This window comes from Hypomesus nipponensis, chromosome 15 (genome assembly GCF_054491055.1).
Source record: "Hypomesus nipponensis isolate SF chromosome 15, ASM5449105v1, whole genome shotgun sequence".
NCBI lineage: Eukaryota > Metazoa > Chordata > Actinopteri > Osmeriformes > Osmeridae > Hypomesus > Hypomesus nipponensis.
This window is the reverse complement of record NC_140375.1, coordinates 16948491-16965000: the sequence shown is the minus strand read 5'-3', so window position 1 is coordinate 16965000 and position 16510 is coordinate 16948491. Positions and strand designations below refer to the sequence as shown.

The window sequence follows — 16510 nt, the reverse complement described above, 5'->3', positions numbered from 1 at the left end:
GACTGTGTTCTACTGTAACCAGGTGACAGTAGGGTCGGAGCAGACTGTGTTCTACTGTAACCAGGTGACAGTAGGGTCGGAGCAGACTGTGTTCCACTGTAACCAGGGGACAGTAGGGTCGGAGCAGACTGTGTTCTACTGTAACCAGGTGACAGTAGGGTCGGAGCAGACTGTGTTCTACTGTAACCAGGTGACAGTAGGGTCGGAGCAGACTGTGTTCTACTGTAACCAGGTGACAGTAGGGTCGGAGCAGACTGTGTTCTACTGTAACCAGGTGACAGTAGGGTCGGAGCAGACTGTGTTCTACTGTAACCAGGTGACAGTAGGGTCGGTGTCCTCTGAGTGAGTGTGAAGGGACTCCTTCGTGGCAGATTGTGACAGTGACGTGACTTTAAACATGGAACCTTCTTCAAGCTTCATGTACATGAGAGATAATGTGCTTACAGCAATCAGATCACATACAGCCTGACCGGCTGTACTTCAACAACGTGTTCAAGGTGTATGTTCAAGGGCAATATAAGAAGGGGACGGTACATGCAAGTGGCGTGTGGCTCTGATAATCCTGTTTGTGTGCAGCATGTGTATGAATGAGAGTCTGCGTGTTTGGGAGTCTACACGCGTGTTTACAAGTAAATAAGTGTACATGTGGCTGAGCCCCTAAGTATGTGTGTGAGAGAGAGTGAGTGTGTGTGTGAGAGAGAGTGAGTGTGTGTGTGAGAGAGAGTGAGTGTGTGTGTGAGAGAGAGTGAGTGTGTGTGTGAGAGAGAGTGAGTGTGTGTGCCTGTCTGTGTGAGAGAGGCAGTCAGAGGCTGTTCCGTGACTGTTTGAGCCAGTCTGTCTGCATGTTTGTGACTGAGCTAGTCTGAGCCAGTGTGTGAGCTGGAGTGTGTGTGTGTCTGTGTGTTTCTGTGTGTGTGTGTGTGTGTGGTGGCTTGCGAGCGAGTGACGAAAGCCCAGACTCCCACTGTTCATCCATCTGTCCCTACCGGCCCCAGAGCCAGATGAGAGAGAGTCCTGTGTGTGTGTGTGTGCTTGTGCGTGTCTCACTCGTTCTCATTCCAGAGACACGTCTACACGTCATGTGTTGGATAGTCATTACCGGAAGAACTTTTTTTATAAACTTTGTCTCTAGTACGTCACTCAGGTGGCTGTGATGACACTGTTTGTCCACACAGACGTTTCTGATCGACACAATAAACAAGCTCAAACACAGAACAAGTTGTTAAGAGGTAGACTGGTAATATGCTACTGATAATATGCTACCAGTTAATTGGAGAGGACAAACAGTTTGTTTCACCTGGCCTGCAAGCACAAGGGAGGGAATCTACTTTAAAACATGTTCTTTGTGTGAAATTTTCTCATCATTAAAGTTGACATAAAAGCTGCATATCAAAGTGTCTTCTGTCATCCCTGTGTGTGTGTGTGTATGCGTGTGTCTGTGTGTGTGTGTGTGTGTGTGTGTGTGTGAGAGCATCAGACAGCACTAGCTGGGTTAAAAGGGTGTTTTGATCAGTAGGATGGCAGCAGATTCAAAGCTGAAAGCCATTACCGGGCTCCACAACAGACAGGGGAACACACACCAAAGGCCAGCTTCAAAGTCAAAACCTCAACTCTGACTAGCGTACTCAAACGCAGGGTAGTCTTTTATCAGGAACACAACACACAGCTCCAGAACACAAAGGACATCATCAAATGTAACATTAAACACACTTCGGAAAACAAACCCTGCATAAACCTGTGAGGAATTGTTTTATGAATTGTGTGAGTGTGTGTGTTTGTGTGTCGTGCCGTTTTCAGTGTTATTTGGATGATTACAGTCATTGCTATGGTCCGCTATGGTTACTAGACAACGTAGCATAAAAACAAGATAAATACAAACACAGGTGATAGACATGTGCACACACACACACACGCACACACACACACACGCTGGTTCAGCTCTACACATGAACGGCAGTTTGCCTTCCAGCAACTGAGCTGACAACAAATACAAACAGGAGATTTTCTGCTTTGAAGCGTCAGGCTGTGTGTGTGTGTTTGTGTGTGTGTGTGTGTTTGTGTGTGTTTGTGTGTGTGTGTGTGTGTTTGTGTGTGTGTGTGTGTTTGCGTGTGTTTGCGTGTGTGTGTGTGTGTTTGTGTAAATCTATTTGGCTACATGTGTCTGCAGCGCTGCTGTACTTACAGTAATGGTTGTCTGGTGAACAGTTGTGCTGTATTGTTGGAGCTGTTGCCGTGTCACATGGTTTGTTGTGCTGCTGTTGTTGTCGTTGTCATGAGTCCCGACAACAAGCCCGGAGATAGAGACTACTCTGAGTGCTGTGCAGGTCAGTCACTCCAATAAAAGTCCAACACACTTATTACCCTCGAGCAAGCTCCCATGGTACACACCACACACACTCCACACACACTCCACACACACACCACACACACACCACACACACACCACACACACTCCACACACACACCACACACACACACACCACACACACACCACACACACTCCACACACACACCACACACACACACACCACACACACACCACACACTCCACACACACTCTTGTAGAAACAAATACTTAATCTACATTAAGTCATTTAATCTAAAAAGCTCCACTCCAAAGGAGCACTGCATTCTATACACAAACAGTTCTCATGTCGGTGCATGTGTGCGTGTGTCAGGATTTGTTTGATGTTGTAATGTGAAATTCCTGTTGTCCAAACAAACACCTGACAAACCGTGTCGGAACGACTGCTAACCTGTGACACAGTAGACTCCACAGCGAGTCCAAAAGTACGTCACACACACACACACGTTTACACAAACCATGGATTGTTTGAATGTTTGTGCGGTTGCTAGAGGTAACCAGAAATTGTGACATCCCTCCATCAGGGCAAATGTAATTAAGCATCCAGAGCTTGTTAGGAGGAAAAGGTCCTATCTTCTTTCATCTAACCCTCCCTTCTCCCCCTCCTCTCCCTTCTCCCCCTCCTCTCCCTCCTCCCCCTCCTCCCCCTCCTGGTAGAGGTCTGTCAAGTGACACACACACACACACACACACACACACACACACACACAGTACATTTCAGGGATATGTCTGACTCTCAGGTGACATTTAAAATCTAGGTAGCGAAGCACAACGTGACACTTTCTATCCACTTTCTGATGCAACCTGTCACAAGCAAACATGGACCAGCACGCTTTCACACTGAAACACACACACACACACACTGACACAATCCAAGCTGTCTCCTAGATGAGGTCTGTCTCTTCAACCCTACCATCTCTGTTATGCTGTCAAGACCACTGTGTGTTTCCAGAACAGTGTAGAGAAAGAGGGGTGGAGAGACGTGTGTGTGTGTGTGTGTATGTGTGTGTGTATGTGTGTGTGTGTGTGTGTGTGTGTGCTTATTGTTCTAAGACGGCAGTCAGAAGAGTAAACGATGCTTTCAGCCGTGTGGTTTTTCTATCTGTCTGTCAGTGGTGCTCCTGGGAGGACGACTTGTCAATCACAAACACACCTTGCACCACACACACACACACACCCTCCCGCAGCGACGCCAGTCACACTGAACACCAGAAAACTCTTTTCAACCCTCCCTCTCCTCTCCTCTCCTCCCATGCGCCTCCTCTCTCTATCTCTCTCTCTCTTTCTCTCTCTCACTCTCTCTACCCCTCTCTCTGTCTCTCCTCCAATTGACTCCATTACCAGGGTTGAGTCAGACAATGTTAAATTGCTGTAAAGTGCTGTTAAATCACTGGTTAAGTGTCACATATAAAGTGTATATAGTACGGAGGGAGACAGAGAGAGAGAAAGAGAGAAAGAGGCAGAGAGAGAGAGAGAGAGAGAGTGTAGAGAATATGTTCCTGTCACAGAGCAGTAGCCAAGATCGCATCATCCTAATGTGCCTCATAACCCTTGTGTCAACTTTGAGGAGGGGTGTGGGGGGGAGACCCAGGTCTCTGTTACCACCAGGGACACATAAGCACACGCTGTGTTATGGCTTTCAAGTTACTGTGTGTGTGTGTGTGTGCCATGAAGCCCACAGGTTAGTAGTGTGTGTGCGTGTGTGTGTGAGGCATCCACGCTATGAATTTGAAGCAGTCACTGCAGGAAGTGGGCAAGGAAGGGAAGAGACCCTCACACACGCAGAGACAGACAGCTGTGTTGGAGGGTGTACTTCCCACACACACAAACACACACACACACACACACATCCTACACCATAGGTGCTTCACACGCAATGCACGTGCGTACCTTCCAACCGCACACACGCACCCACACTCACAGCTGATCACAGTGGCCCAGAAACACCCTTTACCTGAGCTGTGAGCAGGGAGGGGTGACGGGTGAGGGGTTCATTACGGAAGTGAGAAACCAGCAGCTCAGATCCACAGCCAGCTTCCTGCCCTTACACTGCACGACACGACTGCTTCACAGATGCACGCAATCACACACCTACAAGCAAACACACACACACCTACAAGCAAACACACACACCTACAAGCAATCACACACTCCTACAAGCAAACACAAAGACACTTATACGCACACACACAAACACACACATACATGCAAACACACCCATTTGCAAACACATGCTCATACGCACACATGCAAACACATAGATACGCAAACACGCACAAATGTGCCCATCATTTTATCTAAAACACAAACAAAGCAGAAGTAAGAAACCACACGTTTCATCAGGACAACGATCAAACCGCATGGCAGTTCATTTAGTTTCATGTCTCTCTATCTGGAACGCAATCTCTCTTTCTCAGCCTCTCTCTCTCATTCTATCTACAGTCTTTGTCTTTCAGAGTCAACAGTTTGTTACCAATTCAGCCAGTAAATGAGCAATAGTGAAATTAAATCTGTGGAGGAAGTTTCAGATGGTGTGCTGCACTCACACTCTCTCTAACACACACACACACACACACACACACACACAAAGGGTTGTATGACTGTCTGTTTATGTGTCAACACTGTTACTCATGGGATAATTCCTATACTTTAAAAACTGTAATGGAAACACACAGACACAGACACACTCCCCCACTCCTACCTGTCTTCAAGCTGTTGAAGGTGTTCCTCCTGTTTCTTCAAGTTGATATGGGCCTTTTGAATCTCTTCCTTCAGGCGCTTCTCTCTTTCCTCGAACCCCCTTTCCAACTCTTCTCTTTCACTTCTCTCCCTCTCCACTGCTTTTCTTTGACAGTCTTCAAAGAAAACTCTCTCTCTCTCCTCACTCCTCTTTTTGTGTTCCTCTCTCAAGTCTCTTTCTCTGTCCTCAAACCTCCTCTCCAGCTCTTCCTCCAGAACTCTCTCCCTCTCCGCACCCCTCCTCTCCAGCTCTTCCTCCAGGAACTCCCTCCCTCTCCGCACCCCTCCTCTCCAGCTCTTCCTCCAGAACTCTCTCCCTCTCCGCACCCCTCCTCTCCAGCTCTTCCTCCAGAAGTCCTCTCTCCCTCTCCGCACCCCTCCTCTCCAGCTCTTCCTCCAGAACTCTCTCCCTCTCCGCACCCCTCCTCTCCAGCTCTTCCTCCAGAGCTCTCTCCCTCTCCGCACCCCTCCTCTCCAGCTCCTCTCCCAGCCTCGCCTCTCTCTCGGTGGCCTCTCTGTGGAGCTCCAGACGGAGGCCCCTCTCCCAGTCCTCCCTGCCCAGCTCCAGGGCCTTTCTCTGGGCCTCCTCTCTCTGGGCAGCCCCCCTCTCGTCCTGGAGCTCTCTCTCCACCAGGGCCAGTTTGTCCTGGAGCTTGTGGAACTCGTGGAGGATGAGGTAGCTGACGCCGCAGTACTGACACACCGTTTCAGAGCTCTCCATCTGGATAAACACAGACAACAGAGTGGGTCCATTACACATGACACGTGACTGCCATCCCCATGAAGCGTCTGTCGTCAGAGCCAATCAGTTCAAAGATCTTGAATCAGACGGCTGTTTGAAATATGAACATAAGTCAGAGGGAAATACAAGGACATAACACAAGGACGTTGTCAAGAGACCACGTTGTTTAGTATGGGGGAAATGAATTGTATGTATGTGTGTGTGTGTGTGTGCAAGTGTGTGTGTGTGTGTCAACCTTTTGCTCTCACATTTTCCTTTCAATCTCAACAGTCGTCACCGTACCACCTGTGCCCAGCACCCACCCTCCCTCCCTCCCTCCTCTGCTCCCTTTCTCTCTCCCTCCTTCTCCTTCCCTTCCTCCTACTCTCCCTCCTTCTCCTTCCCTCCCTCCTACTCTCCCTCTCTTCCCCTCTTCCCTCCCTCCTACTCTCCCTCCTTCTCCTTCCTTCCCTCCCTCCTACTCTCCCTCCTTCTCCTTCCCTCCCTCCTCACTCTCCCTCCTCCTTCCCTCCCTCCCTCCTTACTCTCCCTCCTTCTCCTTCCCCTCCCCTCCTACTCTCCCTCCTTCTCCTTTCCCTCCCTCCCTACTCTCCCTCCTTCTCCTTCCCCTCCCTCCGCGACTCTCCCTCCCTTCCCTCCCTCCTTCTCCTTCCCCTCCCTCCTACTCTCCCTCCTTCTCCTTCCCCTCCCTCCCTCCTACTCTCCCTCCCTCACTCTCCCTCCCTCCCTCCCTCCCTCCCTCCCCTCCCTCCCCTCCCTCCCTCCCTCCCCTCCCTCCCTCCCTCCCCTCCCTCCCTCCCTCCCTCCCTCCCTCCCTCCCTCCCTCCCTCCTTCTCCTTCCCTCCCTCCTACTCTCCCTCCCTCCTCCTCCCTTCCTATCTGTCTCTCTCCCTCTCTTTCCTCCTTCTTTTCAGCTCCTCCTTTGTCTTCACAGCAGGCAGTGCACAGCTGCCTTTTCACACAGGCTGGCTCCTGTTCGTTACTATCACAGCAGCTCAGGTTGGATCGGCGCCGACGCCAGAACGAGCGCCCACCTGAGTGCAGCCGGCGCCCAGGTCGTGTCACCGTGACATTCTGACACACTTGACACGACAAAAGAGACCAACGAGGTGGTGTCATGTGATCCGTACAGCGCTCCGTTTTAGAGGGGTTTGGAAAAACGGTGGAAACAGCTTTGTTGCTTTTTCCTGGCTGTAGATAGACGGGGCCGTCATGGTGTGGGAGGGGGGATGGTTTGCAGAGTGAACGCCTGACCTGACCGTGTCCTGTCTGGCTGCTTGTCATCTCTGACGCATCTCTAGATGACTGTGTCGTTTGATTACACCCGTGTGAAGAGGGGCTGTGTCTGTGAGAGAGGGAGAGAGAGAGAGAGAGAGAGAGAGAGAGAGAGAGAGAGAGAGAGAGAGAAAGAAAGAGAGTGAGAGAGAAAGAAAGAAAGAAAGAAAGAGAGTGAGAGAAAGAGAGAGTGAGAGAGAGTGAGAGAGAGAGAGAGAGAGAGAGAGAGAGAGAGAGAGAGAGAGAGAGAGAGAGAGAGAGAGAGAGAGAGAGAGAGAGAGAGAGAGAGAGAGAGAGAAAGAGAAAGAGAGAGAGAGAGAGAGAGAGAGAGAGAGAGAGAGAGAGAGAGAGAGAGAGAGAGAGAGAGAGAGAGAGAGAGAGAGAGAAAAAGAAAGAAAGAGAAAGAAAGCAAGAGAGAAAGAGAGAGAAAAGAGAGAGAAAGAGAGAGAAAGAGAGGGAGAGAGAGAGAGAAAGAGAGGGAGGGAGAGTAAGTGAGAGAGAGGGAGGGCTGGGAGAGAGTTTTAGACTGCGATAGACCACATGGTTCCTGGAGATAGGGTCAGATAAGGGACTGCAAAGCACATGGGTGATAGGGAGTGTGTGTGTGTTCAGTCAGTCAGGCTGTAGTCAGGCCCTGAGGTCGCCCCTCTTGTCTTCTCCCTCCTTCACACACACACACACACACGCACACAAACAAACACAAAAAACTACTCCCAGAGAATGCGTACGACTGACAGCACTCTTGCACGCAAACAGACACATAAACTCCCGCGCAGCCCTGAGGGAAGAGTGTCTGCCACCAGTGAGTTTGGTGTTCCCGTGACAGAGTTAGCCCCTGCGGAGAGACCCCTTGCCCTTGGCACTGACAAGTTCGCTTAGCTCTCAAACGCCAAACTAAGCCTGTCCCCCACCCCCCACCCCCCCCCCCCCCACACACACCAACCTCCCCAACACACGCACACACACGCCTTCCCGCCCAACACACACTTCTAAAAACAAACCTGACAGGAGGGAAGAGGAGGATGGAGAGAATAAAGAGGAGAGAGGAGAGTAGGTCTAGTCGTCCTCGAACGCCCACAGCCAGGGAGAACCATGCTCAAGCTGCTCTTCCTAGATAGCAGGCTGGCGCTGTCTGTCCTCTGTTTCCACGGACACTACCTCTCTTCTCTCTCTCCTCTCTCTCTCTCTCTCTCTCTCTATCTCTCTCTCCTTCCCCTCTCTTCATCCTTCGCCTATTATCCTCCTCATCTCCTGGTCATTTCCAGGTTGTCTGTCTGTGTTTTTTGATCCGTCTGGTAGCCAAGCCAGTCCCATCCTGCTCTACTTTGTCATTGTGTTCTAATCAGGGGGCTGCAGTCTGTAGCAGGGGGGAATGTTAGGGCGGGGAGGGGGGGCATATGGATGAGGAGGGGGAATTAGGATGGGGGGGAAGTTGGATGGGTGAGTGCGATTGGGAGGAGGCCAGTTGGACAGGGGGGGGGGGGGATTGGGAGGGGGGCAGTTGGGGAGTGGGGGGAGAGAGGGGTCGGAGGGTGAAGAGGGTCACACTGTATTCGGCCTGGTTTCAGTAGCCGCCACTGCAGAAGCTTGAATCACAACCGTGACTGATCTGATCCAGTATCACTCTACGAGCCGTCGGCTTGATCTAAGGTCGCACTGACACACACACACACACACCCACGTCCCTACACACAGCTACACATACACACAAGCATCTTTAATTCCTTCTATATCCCTCTAAAGTCTAGGCATCTTAAATAGCCAGAAATATGAAAGCACAGCTGGTTGAAGAAACCCAGTATGAAGTCTGAAGTCTTAGATTCTCCCTTCAAAGCTCCCAGACTGGTCTCTCTCTCAGTCTCTCTCTCTCTGTCTCTCTCTCAGTCTCTCTCTCTCTCTGTCTCTCTCTCAGTCTCTCTCTCTCTCTCTCTCTCTCTCTCTCTCTCTCTCTCTCTCTCTCTCTCTCTCTGTCTCTCTCTCTGTCTCTCTCTCTGTCTCTCTCTCAGTCTCTCTGTCTCTCTCTCTGTCTCTCTGCATGTTCCTCCTTTTCCCAGCACCTTTCCAGGGTCAGACTTTGGAGGTCATAACTAGTCTGCTTCTCTGCCGGTGTCCAGCGTTGCGGGTGGAGCAGGTTTACAGCCTAGAAGGTTGAGGAGCTAGGAGTTCCTCAATCCCTCAGCACTATGTCTCCAAGGAACATCCATTAAAGATGGGTCTATTAGCCTCCGCCTGATGTGAGACATTTAGGTGGTGGTGGAGTCAATGATTAATTTACTTGAAGCCTTTTTACTGTGTGAGTAAGTGTGTGTGTGTGTGTGTATGTGTGTGTGTCTGCGACTGTAGTCATTGTCTCATGTACAGGGGGTGGGTAAAGAGCACTTTACAGACAAAGCACCTCAAAAGAATCCCCTCCTCCTCCTTCTCTCCTTTCTCCTTCTCCTCTTGTCAGCCTCTACTCTTCATCCTCCTACATTGCTCCTTCTCCTCCTCCTCCTCCTCTCCTCCTCCTCCTCCTCTTCTCCTTCTCTTGTTCTGTCTAGCTGCTAAAACACATCTGGTTCCTCAAATCCCACTGGCAGAAATGGGTCACTGTCACGAACATGAGCCCTCTGTCTCCCACACACACACACACGCCCAAAATAAGCACTGCACCCACAGGCATCGGCCCTCCCCTCTCCTGAAATCCCTGACCCAAAACTGACCATCACAACTACCTTTCCAGCCAACCAAATCTCCCCCTTTCTTCATGCACAACCAATCACAAATCCCCCACTCTACCCCCCACTCACAACCGACTGAACGTACACACGCAACCAGAATCCCCCAAATTCCCCCTTCCCCCAACCCCCCCCCCCCTCACACACGCACACACACACACTCACCCCCAACCCCTGTGTCTAACTGACTGCACATTAGACTCCAGTCAGAGATGCCATGAGGGGTTGGGGGGGCACTTAGGGGGTTTTAGCTGCCTGAAGGATTAGCAAGCTATCCCAGAAATTGTCTTTGTGGTTTCATCAACTGATATCATTATGAATGAAGGGATTTACAAGGAAAATCCACAGACAAAAGAACTGGCTTTCTATTGTCACCTCGGATCCCCCTATATCTCCCTGGTCCCTCTACATACCCACCATCTCTCTCTCTCTGCCTCTCTTCTCTGTCTCTCTATTTCTCTCTCTCTTTCTTTCTCTCTGTCCATCCCTCTCTCTCTTAGAATCACAGACCCGACATCACGCAAGCGTTTAAGAAGGGATTATGTAGTTAGGCGACTTAACCATGTTTTTGTAAATCCTAATTTCGCCCACCCCCAAAAAAAGCGTGCCTAAGTGTGTGAGCGTGCATCCATGTGGGTCTCCTCTTCTATGTGCCCCGGCTGTGAGAATGTTGTGTGTGTGTGTGTGTCAGTGTGTACGTGTGTGTGTGCGATTCGTGACTGCGGCTTTGTAGATTTTCACGGAGATGAAGACCCCCCCCCCCCCCCCCGTTGTTCAGCGTAGCGCGAGCCAATGAGAGATTCCCCTCAGCTGGACCCTACGGCGCCACGCATCACACGAGAGCTGGCTCGCCACCGCTAACAGGGTGTGTGTGTGTGTGTGTGTGGAGGGGAGGGGGGGGGGTTGGGGGATTCTGGTTGCGTGTGTTTTCAGGTTGGCGACACAACAACCTGAAAAAAGCCAGATTTTGGGGGTGTCAATATGAGGGTGGAGGGAGTGTTTGGGGGGTATCTATAAGGGGTATAACGGATCTCAAAGCGGGACTGAAGCCGTCCGTGACCCAGACGTCCAGGGTGGTGTGTAGCGGCTCCCTCTCCAGTGTCAACCATCTCCACCACTGCTGCTGAGCTCTCATTACATTACTAATCTCACTAAACCTATTCTTCTCTGCACTATAACATGTCAATCACAAACATTATTTTTTATATTTTAAGTTTGAGCAAGGTGTATGTAAATATTACACATTAGACCTGTTTTATTGTCTTCCAACTATGTGTCGTGATTATTTTGGTCCAATAATGATCGAGTGATCATGCCTGCGGTCAAAGTTAGGCTAGATTAATTAGCACGAGATGGATAATAACCTTGAGATTGAAGACCCCTTGGGCACATTCAAGTCACTAATGTTTTGGTTATCCAGAGGAGTAAAGGGATGGCACTCGTAGACGAAACACGCACAATTTGTCATGTTTCACAAAACTTCCCCTGGCGGCAGATAACACTTCAAATATGCAGGCACATATCAGAAGACATGGTCCCAACACTGATCCCAGCTGCACTTTAGTGCTCCAAGTCATTGGTGATTTAATTAAAACCCAGAATTATTTTCCCAGTTCCCCCGTTAACCACCCCCCCCCCCTCACAGGAGAAAACCAGGAGGAGGAGGAGCCCAGGAGGAAGTGGAAGAGCCCAGGAAGAGGAGGAAGAGCCCAGGAAAAGGAGGTGCCCAGGAGGAGGAGGAGGAGCCCAGGAGGAAGAAGAGGAGGACCCCAGGAGGAAGAGGAGGAGCCCAGGAGGAAGAGAAGGAGCCAGGAAGAGGAGAAGCAGCCCAGGAGGAGGAAGAGGAGGACCCCAGGAGGAGGAAGAGGAGGAGCCCAGGAGGAAGAGCAGGAGCCCAGGAGGAGGAAGAGGAGGAGCCCAGGAGGAAGAGGAGGAGCCCAGGAGGAAGAGCCCAGGAAGAGGAGGGGCCCAGGAGGAGGAAGAGAAGGAGCCCAGGAGGAAGAGGAGGAGGATCCCAGGAGGAAGAGGAGGAGCCCAGGAGGAAGAGGAGGAGCCCAGGAGGAGCCAGGAAGAGGAGCATCCCAGGAGGAAGAGGAGGAGCCCAGGAGGAAGAGCAGGCGCCCAGGAAGAGGAGGAAGAGCCCAGGAGGAGGAAGAGGAGGAGCCAGGAAGAGGAGGAGCAGCCCAGGAGGAGGAGGAGGAGCAGCCCAGGAGGAAGAGGAGGAGCCCAGGAAGAAGAGGAAGAGCCCAGGAGGAAGAGGAGGAGGCCAGAATGTAAAGAACAAAGAGAGGAGAATGTAGGAAGAGGAAAAGGAGGGGCTAGAGGAGGACAGAGAGAAGGAAGGAGGGGTAAGGAGGTGAGGAGGAGAAATGTGCGTGCAGGGGTAGGAATGGAGGGACACTTACGAGGGATGTGGGGTTAACAGGTCGAGGGCTAGAGGGAGCAGAGGGGTGGAATATTCTAGAAAGGGGTACAGTACGGTAACTGAAGGGGCCTGGGGGGGGATCTATGGTGGGTAAGGGGTGGGGTTTATGCAGACAGAGGAGGGGGGGGGGGGGGCACGTTTGATGCCTGGCTAGTTCGCGAAAAAGCGAGTTTTCGTGTCCGGCTGGCTGGCTGCTGCAGCTCCTTGCTCCTTCGCGTGGGAGCTGGGAGGGAAAGGGCAGTGGCAGGGAAACAATCACCTTTGGCTGCTTGTCTGCCGCCGCTCGACCGGCGCTCGCACACGCATCACATCACATCCAAACACAGGGGGGCTGGCACGACACAGCACGGAAACAAACACACCCAGCCTGCAGGAGGAGGAGGAGGAGGGGATGTAGGAAGAGGAGGAGGACAGAGAGAAGGAAGAGGTGAGGATGGAAGAGGAGAGGGAGGATAAGGCAGACAGGTGGATGAAGAGATTGAGGTGTAAGTCAGGGTGGGGGGGGTGGGCATAGGCAGTACAGAGAGAAGGCTGAGAGATCTATATACTTGCTATAGTAAATGATACATCTTTATTAAAAGCACCCCACATATGATATATTGACTTAGCGATTAAACGATGTCCTGAGACCAACTCATCAGCATTAACGCCGAGCACCACCAAGTTCTACAGTTTGGTTCGGCCCTCCAAAATGCTCTCGTTTACCATGCCTTGTGCTGCCTCATCACCATTCCAATCCATACAAGAGTCAATACTTTACATGAAACAATATTGTTCACAAGAGCACATAATTGTTGGGGAAGAGAGAGCATGAGAGAGATGGAGAGAGGAAAACAGGGAGACAGGGAGGGAGATAGGGAGACAGACAGACTGGGAGACAGACAGACTGAGAGACAGACAGGGAGGGAGATAGGGAGACAGACAGACTGGGAGACAGACAGGGAGACAGACAGGGAGACAGACAGGGAGACAGACAGAGAGACAGACAGAGAGACAGGGAGACAGACAGGGAGACAGATAGGGAGACAGACAGAGAGACAGACAGAGAGACAGACAGAGAGACAGACAGACAGATAGGGAGACAGACAGACTGGGAGACAGACAGGGAGACAGACAGGGAGACAGACAGACAGGGAGACAGACAGAGAGACAGACAGAGAGACAGACAGAGAGACAGACAGACAGGGAGACAGATAGGGAGACAGACAGACTGGGAGACAGACAGGGAGACAGACAGGGAGACAGACAGACAGGGAGACAGACAGAGAGACAGACAGAGAGACAGACAGAGAGACAGACAGACAGACAGACAGGGAGACAGATAGGGAGACAGACAGACTGGGAGACAGACAGGGAGACAGACAGGGAGACAGACAGACAGGGAGACAGACAGAGAGACAGACAGAGAGACAGACAGAGAGACAGACAGACAGACAGGGAGACAGACAGGGAGACAGACAGACAGGGAGACAGGGAGACAGACAGAGACAGGCAGGGAGACAGACAGACAGACAGAGACAGACAGGGAGACAGACAGGGAGACAGACAGACAGACAGACAGACAGACAGGGAGACAGACAGGGAGAGACAGACTGACAGTCAGACAGTCAGACAGTCAGACAGTCAGACAGTCAGGGAGGGAGGGAGGGAGGGAGGGAGGGAGGGAGGGAGGGAGGGAGGGAGGGAGGGAGGGAGGGAGGGAGGGAGGGAGGGAGGGAGGGAGGGAGGGAGGGAGGGAGGGAGGGAGAGGTGGGGAGTCTGAGATACACTAATCAGAGCGAACGCATAACACATGTGCTACCATTATCCCCCGACCTCCTGAGGTAAGGAGGAGACAAAAAAAGGACGCGTGTGTCTGGCTTGAAACAATCTATTATTCACGGAGGGAGGGAGGGATGGCGAGGGAGAGGAAGAGAGAGTGAGAGGAAGAGTGGGCACCATGGTGTGGCTCAGTAGGACCTCCCACGAGGCTCCATCTCTTTTCTCCCTCTCCTCTGGATGTCTTTGCCACGCTCACATGAAAAATGGATGGAGGAAAGAAGGGATAAGGAGGGGAAGGGGAGAGCCCACAGTCAAATGGTCAACAGAGGCACGGAAGGACTCATAGAAGATGGAGGGGAGTTGACCTGCGTTTACACGGAAAGGGGATATGGGGGGTGGGAGGAGGGAGGGAGAGAGGGCGAAAGAGAGGGAGAGAGGGCTGGAGGAGGAGAGGGAGAGAGGGAATGTTTATAATTCACCCACCCAACAGTGAGCTCCACTAAAAGTGACACAGAAGGAGTGTTCTGTGTTCTCCAGAGGGACTCCAACACGACAGCAAGATCCACAGCAGATCAGCCATGACCCCTCACACATGACCCCTCACACATGACCCCTCACACATGACCCCTCACACATGACCCCTCACACATGACCCCTCACACATGACCCCTCACACATGACCCCTCACACATGACCCCTCACACATGACCCCTCACACATGGACCACGCGGAAGACGACTCCAAGTCCTCGCCAACCGTCTCCCTTCAGGGGACCGTACGGCCTACAGACACACACACACATCCCCGCCACACACACAGCCCTGTCTGTGACCCAGGCCAGGGTGTGGGGGTGGGTTACAGTCTGTGCCGTGAACTCTCCTGTGGGCTGCGCAGACAAACAGGGGAGACAGGGGCAGCCCAGAGCTAGCTCACGTCCCCCGAATGTGCCAGCAAGCAAAATAATCTCCCCTTTTAAGTATTCATAAGCCCCAAGAGCCAGGTAGAGCGTGCATGCATGTCCCCTAACATGCAAGGGCTTCACCAAAACATGGGCCTTTTAAGAAACGTGTGTCTCCTGTTTCTCTGCCTGTGAGAGATGTTTTCGTGTTGGCTACGCCGAGCGTCTCTCTCCCTGGTGGGTCCTGGCGTGCTCTACATGTCACTCTCCACTCTAACGCTGATGGGATTCTTCAGCAGGGCGAACAAGGCCACGCTCGCACGTGCACCAGCGTGTGCGTGTCCTTTGCTTTTGTTGTTGTGGAAAGCGTGCGTGCGTGGGAGCGTGCACGTGCACGCGTGAGCGCGTCCGCAGGCGTGCGGAGGTGTGTCCGTGTGCGGAGGGTGAATGGCGTGTCCTGGTACCTGGACTCTTTGCAGACCGAAGCTGTTCAGGAAGGAACAGGAAGTATTAAACGCTTCCTTGAGTACAAGAGGTCCTCAACGCATTCCGCGGCGGAACATCATATTCCGACTTCTATTACGGAATATTTCACTTTGTTTTCTACTAATTGGGATACAAAAGAGCCCTATGCAGTCTTGGAGGTGGCATGTCATTTTAAAACTCCGCTCACCAAAATACTAAGCAAGACAAATGAAACTAAATGAAATAAATAAAATTTTCAATCATTCCATCCAACTCTGACAGTCAAACCGAAACAGCCATTGTGTGTGTTTGATTGAGAATGAGCATGCAGGACTACCTTTGAAGGGGCATGCCAGTATATATATATGTGTGTGTGTGTGTGTGTGTGTGTGCATGCACCTCAGTGTGTGAATGCATGTATGTGTGTGTGTGTGTGTGTTTGCCCTGACAAAGTGGTTTCCTTTAGGCGGTGAGCCATTATTCCCTCCAGCTCCCCAGGATTAACAGCACTTAAATGGGCATGCTATTTCACCTCCTATAACTCCCACATTGGCACATAGTGTTGCTGTCTGCTCCGCTTCTCTTGGGTTTTTTCGTTCGCTCCATTTTTTCCTCTCTTTCTCTCTCTCTCTCTCTCTCTCTCTCCAATAAATGGAGCTGAAGGGTTCTCCACAGGGGTCTAAGCCCAGAACATCCCGTATTTTACAGGCTGATTGAAATCTGAGTGGGTGGGAGAGGGAGGGGTGGCGACACACAGAGTGTGTGTGTGTGTTTGTGTGTGTGTGTGTGAGAGAGAGAGAAAGAACAAGAGAGAGAGAGAGAGACAAAGACAGAGGGAGAGAAAGAATTATAGAAATTCATAGACAAAGAACGAGAGAGAGAGAGAGAGAGAGAGACAGACAGAGAGACAGAGAGACAGACAGAGAGACAGAGAGAGAGAGAGAGAGAGAGAGAGAGATAGAGAGAGACAGAGAGAGAGAGAGAGAGAGAGAGAGAGAGAGAGAGAGAGAGAGAGAGAGAGAGAGAGAGAGAGAGACAGAGAGAGAGAGAGAGAGAGAGAGAGAGAGAGAGAGAGAGAGAGAGAGAGAGAGTGTCCTCCTCGTTCACACTCTCCCACAATCCA

The 16510-nt window shown here is 51.4% G+C and overlaps 2 protein-coding genes across 6 annotated transcripts in view; both read right to left on the bottom strand.

Moving 5' to 3' along the window:
- The window catches only part of LOC146257837 (uncharacterized), a 41228-nt gene extending 35887 nt beyond the window's left edge, over positions 1-5341 (bottom strand). For all 5 annotated transcript variants that reach the window (XM_084675025.1, XM_084675022.1, XM_084675026.1 and 2 more), the window contains exon 1: positions 5067-5341. The gene's annotated coding sequence lies outside the window, so the exon portion shown is untranslated. The remainder of the gene's footprint in view (positions 1-5066) is intronic.
- Positions 1-7188, bottom strand: part of LOC146257836 (uncharacterized) — a 15329-nt gene extending 8141 nt beyond the window's left edge. The window contains exons 1-2 of the mRNA XM_084674807.1: positions 7101-7188; positions 5480-5825 (exon numbers count right to left, since the gene is read on the bottom strand). Of these exons, the coding sequence (XP_084530933.1) occupies positions 5480-5825; positions 7101-7130 (376 nt within the window). The 5' untranslated portion in view covers positions 7131-7188. The remainder of the gene's footprint in view (positions 1-5479; positions 5826-7100) is intronic.
- Between the last annotated feature and the right edge of the window lie 9322 nt (positions 7189-16510).